Raw genomic sequence first — 12595 nt, forward strand, 5'->3', positions numbered from 1 at the left:
ATGGGCATGTTTTAAGAGGATACTGGACAAACATAAGCGAGAAAGGGACAAAAATGGCTTGTGCTGATAGGTTTAGTTGAGGAAAGGCCGGAGGATGCTTAAGTTGAGCATAAACACCAGTGTGGGTCGACGGAGGCTGGGGCCTGGGTCGGCATCAGGAGGGGACCTAGTGGAGAGGATGGTGTGGCGGTTGATGAGGGCATGGAGCTGCGGATGAGGGCAGACCACGTGGGAGTGAGGACACTGCTGCCGGGGGGAGGAACAAAGGAGGACCCGGCGTGGGGGGACCGCCGTGAGGGAGGGGGAAGAACAATGGAAGACCCGGCATGGGGGTGCTTCGTAACTTTGTAAGTGCCCTTCAAGTGCCGACTATTGTACACCTTGGGTATGCAAGCAGAGAATTTCACTGTACAATAGTGTTCATTCATTCAACTTTCCCTCTCTCACCTCATAGCTATGCCCTCTAGTGATGGACATTTCCATCCTGGGGGAAAAAAAGGTTCTGACTGTCGACCCTATCTATGCCTCTCATAATTTTATATACATCTACCAAGTCTCCCCTCAACCGTTGACCCCTTCCAGAGAAAATGATCCAAGTCTATCCAACCTCTCCCTGTAGCTGAAATCCTTCAAACCAGGTAGCATTCTGGTCTTCAAAGCTCGACATCTTTCTTGTAAAGGGGTGATCATAACTGCATACAGTACTCTCAATGCTGCCTAACCAAAGTCCTATAGACATAAATTGTTGTATAACGACACCAAGGAAACCACAATGAACATCAATAGAGAAACGTGTACATGGCCTTTTATAACTTTGCCAAAACTTTGATTCTTAATCTAGAGGCAGTTTGGAGGATCGTCCTCAGATTGACTGCCCTCAAAAATTTGTTTCCATTCCATGCTTGCTGAATGCTCTCTTTTGGACTATCTCCAATGCGGGCCAGGCAAATGGGGGTGTGATTTAAAATTAAAGTATCCAGAAATTTCTCAGAGAGAGGTGAACCTCAGGAATTTTCTGTCCCAGAGAATTGTTGGAGGCTTGCTCATTAGAAGTATTTAAAGTGTAAAGTAGATAAAGTTTTGATCAGGGGATTAAGAGCTGTGGCAATCTGGCGCAAAGAACAGTTGAGGCCTAGGATAGATCAGCCATGGTCATATATTAAATTGCAAGGGAGGCTTGAGGAACCAGGTGATCCCCCCCCCCCCCCCCCCCCCCCCCTGACTCCTATTTTCCCGCTTTCTTGTGTTACGATGGAATGCAGAGCATGGTTCTGACCATTGAGTCCACTGCAGGCGCACTCTGTGCAGAGTGCAAGAAGGGTCTTGACCTGAAATGTCACCTATACCTTCTATCCAGAGATGCTGCCTGTCCCGCTGAGTTACAGTCTGTTTGAAGATAAAAAGCAAAAAATGTGCAAAGTTGTTTTTTGCTCATGAGATCGTTTTGTTTCCATTGTGGCCAGATTGTAAGAAAAAAAAACCAGTTGAAATCAGTGTGCACTTATCCTTGTTATAATTTTAGAAACTACAAAAATAGCAGTCTAATTCTAATTGTAATGATTTCAACATAAAATGGAATAACTGGAAACATAATAAATCTAAACTAAATTGTAATTGTCAGGTGTTTTGACGTTTGTGATTATGTATGTAATCATACTGTACCTTCTATTTAAATAAAACAGAATACCTATTTTTTCCAGGCTTTGAATTTAGTATTAGTGATAACAGAAGTTTTACTCTCCAAAAGAGCAGACTGTCTTTCTGCTTGAAATTGTCCTTGTACCAGGCCGAAACCTGGAACTTTTGTTTGTGAAGTGTGGGATTTTTTGTTGTAAATTGCATTGGAAAATATTTTCTTTGCAATTTACAGCAGAACAGTTAGTAAATATTCATAAATCATCACTATCTCTGGAAACTAAAATTGGTTTCAATTAAGAAAGCAAAATCTTAGTGCACTCAGTATCCTAAACCACCAGGGAAGCAACTGCTTGTCGATGTTTAATCTGCTCTAATGGCAAAACTATATTTCATAGATACAAACGGGAAGAAAAAGCTACAACTGCAACAATCTGAGATATATAACCGTATGTTGTTGAAAATGCATGGGGGATCCATTGACATTTGTAAAGAGAAAAGATTGTTTACTCTTTGGGTATAGATCACTTGTAATAGTTTTTTTTCTCATCACATTTAATCCATTTATTTGCTAACTCCCAGACGAAATAAAAATCACAATGTCCCCACCCACAAATACCCAAATAAAAATCTTGGGTAGATCTGCCACTTCCTGAAATGTACAAACTTGGCACGGGCAAGAAATTTGCTCCATTGCACAGAGCGAATAATAGAGTTTTGGGTTGCATACATTTGATTTCGGCTTTGTTCTCTGTGCTAATTTAATCATCCGGCTGCTATAACATTATACTATTGCATTCCTGGTAGAATTATTGGGGAGTGTCCATAATATTCAGATTCTCATTGTTTTATTCATATCTTTCAGGCAGCTGCTCTAGTGGAAGAAGAGACCAGACGTTACCGACCCACAAAAAATTACCTCAGTTATTTGCCTACACCTGACTATTCAGCATTTGAAGTGAGTCTTTGAGTAATACAGCACCGAAAAGGGTCCTTTGGCCAAACTCGTTCATGCATCTAAGTTAGTTCAATTGCCTGCATTTGGCCCATGTCCCTCTAAAACTCTCCTATCCATGTACCCTGCCCAGATGTCTTTTAAACGTTGTTATTGTACCTATCTCAACCACTTTCTCTGACAGCTCAACATCCTCTGTGTGAAGAGGTTGCCAATCTGATTCTTTTAAATCTTCCCTCAAGCTCACCTTCAAATTATGCCCTCAAGATTTTGATTTCCCCTACCCTGGGGAAAAAGACTGCATTCATCTTATCTATGCCCCTTGTGATCTTGCATACCTCTATAAGGTCACCCCTCAGTCGCCTATGTGCTTCAAGGAATAAAACCCTAACCTGCCCAATCTCTGCCCTATGACTCAAGCTCTCAAGTCTTGACAATATTTATGTAAATCTTCTATGCACTCTATCCATACTGATGTTTTTCCTATAGCAGGGTAACCAAAACTGTATACTGCTCCAAATGCACCTTACCATCATCTTGTGCAACTACAGCATTTCATCACAACTCCTATGATCAATGCCCGAACTGATGAAGTATGTCAAATGCCACCTTCACCACAATATCTAACTGTGATGCCACTTTCAGGGAACTACATACTTGTTCCCTCTTCAACACTCACCAGGGCCCTACCATTTACTGCAAAAGTCCTACCCCTGTATAACTTCCCAAAATGCAACACCCCTCACTTATCTGTGTGGCCGCGGGACGTTTCAGTGCCCGGTGCGGCTTGGCCGCTGGACTTAACATCGCCAGCGCGGCTTGGCCGCGGGACGTTTCAGTGCCCGGTGCGGCTCAGCCGCTGGACTTAACATCGCCCGGTGTGGCCGCGGGACGTTTCGGTGCCCGGGGCGGCTCGGCCGGGGGGCCTTCCATCCCCTTGCGGGGGCTGTGCGTGTCGTTTGCTTCGGTAGGGGTCGAGCTGCCTGTCCGTGGGTGCGGGGGGAAGAGAGGGGAAGTTTTGTTGTCTCCATCACAGTGAGGGGGTGTTTGGAGTCACTGTGATGGATGTTTGTGTTGGGGTCGGGTGTCCTGTGTTCTTTTCTTTTTTGCTGTGTTTTGTGTGACTGCTGAAATTTCGCTCGGTGTTGTGCCGAGTGACAATAAAGGGTTGTTATGTTATGTTGTCATTCCTCAGCCCACTTACCCTACTGATGAAATATCTTCAATACCACATATTTTAGTTTCATCTGCAAACTTACTAACCATGCCATGTGCATTATCATGCAAATAATGTATATAAACAATGGACCGAGTACCAATCCCTGTAGCACACCACGAGTCACAGATCTCTAGCCTGGAAAAACAGCCTTCTATCTTCACCGTCTGCTTGCTTATGCCAAGCCAATTATGGAGTTAGCTACCTCTTGAATCGCATGCAATGTAACCTTCCAGACTAGCCTACCATAAGGGACCTTGTCAATGGCCTTGCAAAACTCCAGATAGACAACATCCAACACCCTGCCCTCATCAGTCTTCTTGGTTAGCTCTTCAAAATACTCGTATCAATTTGTGAATCATGATTTCCCACGAAAAAGCCATGCTGACTATCTGCGATTAGTCCTTGTCTATCGAAATGTTGGTAGATCCTGTCTCTCAGAATCCCCTCCAGTATGTTATCCACCACTGATGTCAGGCTCACCTGCCTGTAGCTCCCTGGTTTCTTGCTGCCCTTCTTAAGTAACTAGAACATTAGCCACCCCCCAGTCTTCCAGTACCTCACCTGTGGTGATCCAGATATCTCTGAAGGGTCTCTGCAATTTCTTGCGTAGCTTCCCACCAGTTCAGAGGATGGACATGGTTGGGGCTTGCAAAGTTATCCACCTTAATGTGCTTCACAACCGCCAATACCACCTCTTTGGCAATATGTATATAGTCCCAAAGTTTACACCTCATTTGCCTCTATTCCTTAGTGCTCATTATTTTCATTGTAAAAACTGATGAGAAATATTCATTGTAAATCTCACCCATCTTCTGTGGCTCCACTCATTTTTAAAGGGCTCTGTTCTCTCCCTAGTCATCCTTTTATTCTTAATATACTTGATGAATCTCTTGGATTTTCTTTTTATCTTGTTTGCCAGATCCATCTCATGTCCTCTGTTATTTCCCTCTTAAGAGTACTCCTGTATGTTTATACTCATCGAAAGACTCCCTTGATCCTGGCTGTCTAAAGTTGATGTTTGCTTCCTTTTTCTGACCAGAGCCTCAATATCTCTTGTCATCCAGGGTTCCTTAAACTTGCCAACCTTGCCCTTAATCCTCACAGGAACATGTTGTCCCTGTGAACTCTTGCTATCGCACTTTTAAGATCTTCCCACTTACTAGACAACCCTTAACCTGCAAACAGTCTCATCCGATCGATCTCTGCAAGTTCCCACCTTGTATCTCCAAAATTTGCATTGCCCCAATTTAGAACTATAAGCTTGTGGACCTGTGCTAACTTTCTCATAACTGTTCAAAAACTAATAGAATTATTATCATTGATCCGAAACTCCAGCCCTAGTGACAATGCAGTCACTCGCCACCCTTGTTCTGAAGATGATGTCCCGTGTTGTGCCCTCTCTTCTGTATATTGATTAAAGAAACACCCTTAGAGTCATAGAGAGAGTCATAGAGTGTGGAAACAGGCCCTTCGGCCCAACTTGCCCACATTGGCCAACATGTCCCAGCTACACTAGTCCCACCTGCTGGGTCCATATCCCTCCAAACCTCTCCTATCCATGTACCTGTCTAACTGTTTCTTAAATGTTTGATTAGTCCCAGCCTCAACTACCACATCTGGCAGCTTGTTCCATACACCCACCACCCTTTATGCAAAAAAGTTGCCCCTCAGATTCTTATTAAATCTTTTTCCCTTCACCTTGAACCTATTGCGGTCCTGTGGTCCACAATTTCCCCCACTCTGGGCAAGATACTCTGTGCATCTACCTGATCTTTTCCACTCATGATTTTGTACACCTCTCGGATCTCCCCTCATCCTCCTGCGCTCCAAGGAATAGAGACCCAGCCTACTCAACCTCTTCCTATAGCTCATGCCCTCTAATCCTGGCAGCATTCTCGTAAATCTTCTCTGAACCTTTTCAAGCTTGACAATATCTTTCCTATAACATGGTACCCAGAACTGAACACAATATTCTAAATGCGGTCTCACCAACGTCTTATACAACTGCAACATGACCTCCCAACTTCTATACTCTATACTCTTGACTGATGAAGGCCAATGTGCCAAAAGCCTTTTTGACCACCTTATCTACCTGCAACTCGACCTTCCAGGAACCATGCACCTGCACTCCTAAATCTCCGAGTCTCTCTGCTCTACAACACTCCCTAGAGGCCTACCATTCACTGCGTAGGTCCTGCCCTTGTTAAACGTCCCAAAATGCAACACCTTACACTTCTCTGTATTAAATTCCGTCAACCATTCCTCGGCCTACCTGGCCAATCGATCCAGATCCTGCTGCAATCTGTCACAACTATCTTCACTGTCTGCAAAACCATGCCCTTTTGTATCATCAGCAAACTTGCTAATCTTGCCCTGTATGTTCTCATCCAAATCATTGATGTAGATGACAAACAGTAACAGGCCCAGCACCGAACCTTGAGGCACACCACTAGTCACAGGATACATCCTTATATACATTTAACAAATTCTACCCCATCCAAGCCCTTTCCTCACTGGGTGACCCAGTCAATATTAGGGAAGTTAAAATTTCCCACTAATACCACCCTATTATTATTAGAGCTAACTGTGACCCCCCCGACACATTTGCTTCTCTATACTCCGCTGACATTTGAGGGACTGACTAGGAATGGGACCAATAATATGGTCCAATCAAAGATCATCTTCTAAGTTCTATCAATATAACCATTTGGATAATTCCCTCAAGACTATTCTCTCCAAGCACTGTTCTGTCCTCCCTCATCAAAAAGGCAATCTCACTCCTTTCTTGCCTGGACAGCCAAGGCCTACAGCATCTTTACCCTAGAACGTTGAGCTGCTAGTCCTGCCTTTCAGCTGTGTTTCTGTTTTGGCTATGACGCCTTTGTCCCCTGAACCAATCCATCCCCTGACTTTGTCTGCCTTGCCTGTTAACCCTCTTGCATTGAAATAAATGCTGTATACACCATTGGTCTTTCCTCTGACTGTCTTGTGTACTAAACTTTGAGTATTATATTTGCCCCCAACTTTTTATCTGCTTCCTTTCTCCACTGGGATCCATCCCCCACAAATCTGGTTTAAACCCTCCTGAATGTTTGTAGCAAATCTCCCTCCCAGGATATCGTCTCTCTCCAATTCAGTTTTTAAGTTTAGTTTATTATTATCACTTGCACAAAGGTTCAGTAAAAAATAATTGTTCGCATGCTATCCAGTCTATATATGAATAAAATCAAGCCATCCACCGTGCACGGATAAAGGGTACAGCATTTTGTGCAAGATAAAGTCCGATTAAAGAAAGTTCAAATGTCTCCAGGAAGTAGAAGGGACATCAGGACCACACTCTAGCTGATGAGAAGAATGTTCGGTTGCCTGATAACAGTAGGGAAGCAACTGTCCCTGAATCTGGATGTATTATGGATTCAAACTACTGTACATCTTGCCTGATGGGAGAGGAGATGAAAGGGAGTGACTGGGGTAAGACTGCTCCTTGATTATGGTGGCAATCTTGCTGAGACAGCAAGAAGTGTAGATGGAGTCAATGGGAGGTTAGTTTGCGTGATGGTCTGGACTACGTCCACAATTCTCCGCAATTTCTAGTGATCTTGGAGCTGTTCCCAAACCAGGCTGTGATGAGTCCAGATAAAATGTTTTCTATGGTGCATCTTTAGCAGTCGGTGAGGGTTGTTGGGGTTCGGCTAAACTTCCGAAGCCTTTGAAGGAAGTAGGGATGTTGGGGTGCTTTCTTGGCTGTAGCTTAAAATCTGATGTAACCGTACGTAAGCTGGGGAGCGAGCCTCTGTATTCCCTGTAGTCTGTTCCTCCTCCACTTTCTCTGCAACTTAAACTTGTTTTTCTCTTCCAGTTTTGAGGAAGAGTAAATAGTAATTCCGTTTCTCTTTCCATTGACCTGCAGAGTGTTTCCGGCACTTTTGATTTTTAGTTTTCCAGTGTCAGCAGTTTCTTTAATTTAAACTTGATCCTTGCCATGTTTCATGAATGATGATACACCAATGACCAGAAGGTGGGGATTTGTGCCGTTGATTGAGGAATGTATTTTAGCTAGGACATTGCCGATAACTTGACTTCTCTTTGAGATCATGCTAGAGGACATTTATTTTCCATTCACTTGGGTGATATTTTGCAACTCCACCAAAAGATGGCATCACTGACAATGTCACACTCCCTCAGTTAAACAATGATTGTCAACCTTAATTTTGGTACTCTAGTCTCTGAGATGGAATCTCTTTTCCTCAGCAGTGCATACTATGTGCTCATTTGATTTTCGTCCTACTTTAAATGGTATCTGCGTTAATGGAAATTTGTTTCCATTGCAATCAAACATAATTTGTTTGTCCCTTGCATTTCAAATTCCCCACAGATCTGTTGCCATCTGCATTTAGAGTGGTTCTATTCCCACAGGTCATGATGTTTATGGGCATCATTAAATCTTGCAAAAAGGTGGGCACAATCGATGTTTAGTTCTTAAAGAAATATGACTAGTGTACCAATTTTAATATAGTAATGGTTTATTACCACATGTATCCAGATACAGTGAAAAGCTTTTGTTTGCCAAATATCCACACTATACATTCTCTCCAGAGATGCTGCCTGTCCCGCTGAGTTACTCCAGCTTTTTGTGTCTATCTTCGGTTTAAACCAGCATCTGCAGTTCCTTCTTACACTATACTATAGGATTTGACAGATGTTACATTGATACCAAGTTCTTTGCAAATTAATTTATACTTTCTGCCTGATCTGATGCTGTCTAACCCACCGTTACTCCAGCACTTTATGTCCTTTTTATGATAAACCAACATCTGCAGCTCCTTGTTTCTACTTACACCTTTTAGCATTTACTTCAATTGTCAAAAATAATTGGCAATAATAACAGCAGGTTTCAGTTACTTGACTGCAAACAACTGGACTGGGATAACCTTAAGTACAGCTGATAAATGGACACTGAAGGATATACTGTGCCAAGTTGAAGCAAGATTGAAGTTCCTAACTGGCATGGTAAAAAAGCAGGGGTAGTTTACGAGTATTTTTGTACAACAAACCCCCAACTGTTTTCATGCTGTTTGGACAGCTCTTTGGTTCAGTATATTGCGTGTGGTCTCAACCACTTCCAAAGGTTAGAAAAGTGTGATGCCAAGTGGCAGTTTTTCAGTGGAATGTTTTTGACTGCACTTTTGAAAGCTATTTTGCCTCATTTTGCTTATAGTTATTGAAGATTTGAACAAAAATATTTTGCCTTCCTGGTTATTAGCAACCCCACATCTCCTACAATTTTCCTCGTTTACTGCATATATTTCTGTGCGTTTTCCAAAGGAGAAAGATATGTTATGGTAGCAGCTCTGCTCGTACAAATTAAAAACCATCTCTGACCCACCATAACCTGTTCCCATTCCTGGGTCTTCATTTTTCTGTCTCTGGCTAAAATCATTTCTATGTGGTTTCCACTCTGCCTACCAATTAACCATCTCATGTCCTCCTTTAGTGCCTCTCTGCATATATATATATATATATATATATATATATATATATATATATATATATATATATATATTTTAGGTCAAGACCCTTCTTCAGACTGGGAGTCAGGGGAGAGGGAAACTAGAGATATGGAAGGGTAAAGTGTGAAAACGACAGATCAAAGTAGGCTGATCAAGGAAATGTAGAATGTTTAAAAAGTTAATATTAGCTTGATATTGGCAGCATGGTTAACTTTTTAACTGTGGTGATGTATAAATATATTAGATGTCTGTATTAAATTGACCCAGTTCAGAAGAGGTTGTGTGGTTCTGTTATTGTCTGCCTGTGGACCAGGATGTGCATGTATCTGTTGCAGTCAGTAACTCTAGTTTAAAAAGCAATAATTTAATCTTTAATCAAATAAATGTAATTTGAGTACTCGTTTATCTGATATTTTGAACAATCCATAGGACACAGATAACTCACTGTTATATCTGTCCCTGATACCTTTAAAATCATGCTGCTTCAAGAAGGGCAAAAGAGAAACATGTTCAGGTTGTGTAGGAATCAAAATAATTAAAATTCTGCATTGATATATTACAGATGTTCAGCTCTTGCAAATTATGTGATATAACAACAAACTGGAATAGTAACAAACCAGTTAAACTGGTTAATTCTGCCAATTTATCGTGTGTGACTGAATTATATAACACCATAGGAAAACAGTTTTGAATAGAATGATTTTGCATGTCATGAAAGATAATTAATTTTATTTAACTTCCTTTTATAGACTGAGATAATGAGGAATGAATTTGAACGACTTGCAGCTCGCCAGCCAATGGAACTGCTTAGTATGAAGAGGTGAGTGAACAACAAACCTAAAAGAAGCACTTTACATAAAGTGTGACCTGTACCATTGAGAACTTAACTGAGAATGATTTGACGAAGTTTGTTCACATGGAATTGAATTCTGATCAGAACAATCTGTGAAATCCGTACTTCACCCTTTGATCCCTGATTGAATGAATAAGCGGATTACATCTTTTTGCACAAAATGAGGCCATTCCTGCTTCTGCCAGCTCTTTGAAATATTTGCCAATCAGTTGCATTTTCCAGCTGTTGTGGCAAAGCCAAGCCTAGTGTTCCCTTTTGATTATACAATTTCATTTTCTAAAGTTACTTTTCAATAATTTTGAACACCAGTCAGTTGATTCCAAATCCTCTTAATTCACTGAAGAAGTATTCTCTTCTCACTTCTGGCTCTTTTTCCCATTAATTGAGATCTGTCCCCCTTGGTAATGAGCCTTCTGTCTGGAGAAACAAGTACTTATGTATTCTTTCAAAGCTTTTCATGCTTTTGATACCCTCAGCTTGTGCTGTTATCTTCTCTGTTACAAGAAAAATCTCAACTTCACTTTGAGTAATGAATGTCCTGCATCCTTAATGGTATTGTAATAGATCTCCACTGTACCCTTTCCAAAGCTTTGATATCTTTACCAAAATGGTGCCTGGAACTTGAGGCACTGCTTCAGCTGAAGCCTGTGATTTTTAAATGTTTTGGTATCTGGGTGCATGACCAACCAGTGTTTTAGACCAAAGCTAGATACTAAATTTGTCCAGTCAGTCAACTGTTACCTTTGGTGTAAAGTTTTCAGTTCTTGGTTTAAAGAAACGGCTGATTAAAAGAAAATTATAGGAGCAACAATACTTAAAGCTGCTGATCTGATTTTTTAAAGTGAAAATCGCATTAACAACTTGATTTACACATTAACACAGATATTCTTTCTGTTCTTTTCAAGACTCTCTAACTTAAGCATACTTGTTTTCTCTCTATTCTGGTTTTGATGAAGGGTCTTTGACTTGAAATGTTAACTCTATTTCTGTCACCAGAGATGGGATTTGATTTGGTGGGTGCTTCCCACATACTCTGTTTGTTTTGGATCTACTGCAGTTTTGTGGGGTCTTTAATGCTTCAAATGCTTTAGAATCATTTTTTGTTAAATTGCCTGATTATTATAATACTGAAATTTAATGGACGTGCTTAGCCAAATTATTTCTGGCTGATGCCAAATTTAAAATGTTAATAAGTAAAACTCCAATAATCCATATCTGGTTGTCTGGAAATTCTGTTGGTTCAGCATCTGGCTCACCAGGTTCTGTTGCCTGCCCTCTTCCTTCACTGTCACTGGGGTGCTGTTTCTAGTGCTCCCTTTTAAACTTGCCAAGTTCACTGGAAAATAGATTGTGCCATGGCGTAACATGTAAAAATATAAATGAACAATGTTGGAGTATTAATGAGTAATATCCAACAGTCCAGAGGATCTGACAGCTCGACACCAAGTCTGGCAGTTTATCAGAATTTTAATGTATATGCTCAAAAGGAATTGACACTTGCAAGATATGTTAGCAGCAACTGAAAATGCCCAGTATTTTCAGTAGACAAGGGAGAAAACAGAGAAAGGAAAGAACCTTTTATTTTTTTTATTGTTTCTCAGGTACGAACTGCCTGCTCCATCTTCGGGACAGAAGAATGATATCACTGCTTGGCAGGAATCTGTGAATAACTCCATGGCACAACTTGAACACCAGGCGGTGAGAATCGAGAATCTGGAGCTGATGTCACAGCATGGGTCAAATGCATGGAAAGTCTATAATGAGTACGTATGTTTGATTGGAATAGAGTAGCACATGCCATAGAAACTGTAGCGCAGAAGAAATCCACTCAGCCTGTCTTGCCTGTAGTGGAATTTTAGGATCTCAGCTTTAATTCCATCCATCTACTCTTTCTAAGTAGCTATGCAAATGTTTCTTTAACATTTTGTCTACTTGTAATGGATTTTTTAAAAAAAACTTTCTGAAAGGTCGTTGATTTATAAATGTCCAACTCCCTTCTTGCCCCTCCAAGAATTCTGAACTAGCTATTCACTACATGTTACCCTGCATCATCAGGAAGATATCTGACCGTTGAAGACATTGCCTGTAACTAAATCCCCAGCCCAAAATTGTGATTAGAAACCCCGGTGCTGATGAGAAATGATACTGGCGTGGACCCTGAAGTTCCCAACTGTGAGTCGGCTCAATTGGTCTACTGAATGCCATTGGGAGTGATGTCAATGCCTAATGCGAGGTGTAAATTTTAGTTGCTGTACACAAACCCGAGCATGAATGTTATTCAGGTCAGTCTCCATTCATTAACAAACTTCTCCATATTCTGAGGAACTGTGAAGGGAACTGAAATCTCTACAATTACTAGCAAGCATCCCCACATTTCACCTTGTGGTACAGGAAACCTGAAGCTGATTGGGGGCTGGGAAATG

The 12595-nt window shown here is 41.3% G+C and overlaps 1 protein-coding gene across 2 annotated transcripts in view; it reads left to right on the forward strand.

Moving 5' to 3' along the window:
• bcas2 (BCAS2 pre-mRNA processing factor) overlaps positions 1 to 12595 on the forward strand; it is a 40897-nt gene that overhangs the window by 13200 nt on the left and 15102 nt on the right. For both annotated transcript variants that reach the window (XM_078420304.1, XM_078420303.1), the window contains exons 2-4: positions 2501 to 2593; positions 10069 to 10139; positions 11774 to 11935. In XM_078420304.1, coding sequence (XP_078276430.1) covers positions 2501 to 2593; positions 10069 to 10139; positions 11774 to 11935 — 326 coding nt within the window. The remainder of the gene's footprint in view (positions 1 to 2500; positions 2594 to 10068; positions 10140 to 11773; positions 11936 to 12595) is intronic.

The sequence above is a fragment of the Rhinoraja longicauda genome, chromosome 24 (genome assembly GCF_053455715.1).
Source record: "Rhinoraja longicauda isolate Sanriku21f chromosome 24, sRhiLon1.1, whole genome shotgun sequence".
NCBI lineage: Eukaryota > Metazoa > Chordata > Chondrichthyes > Rajiformes > Arhynchobatidae > Rhinoraja > Rhinoraja longicauda.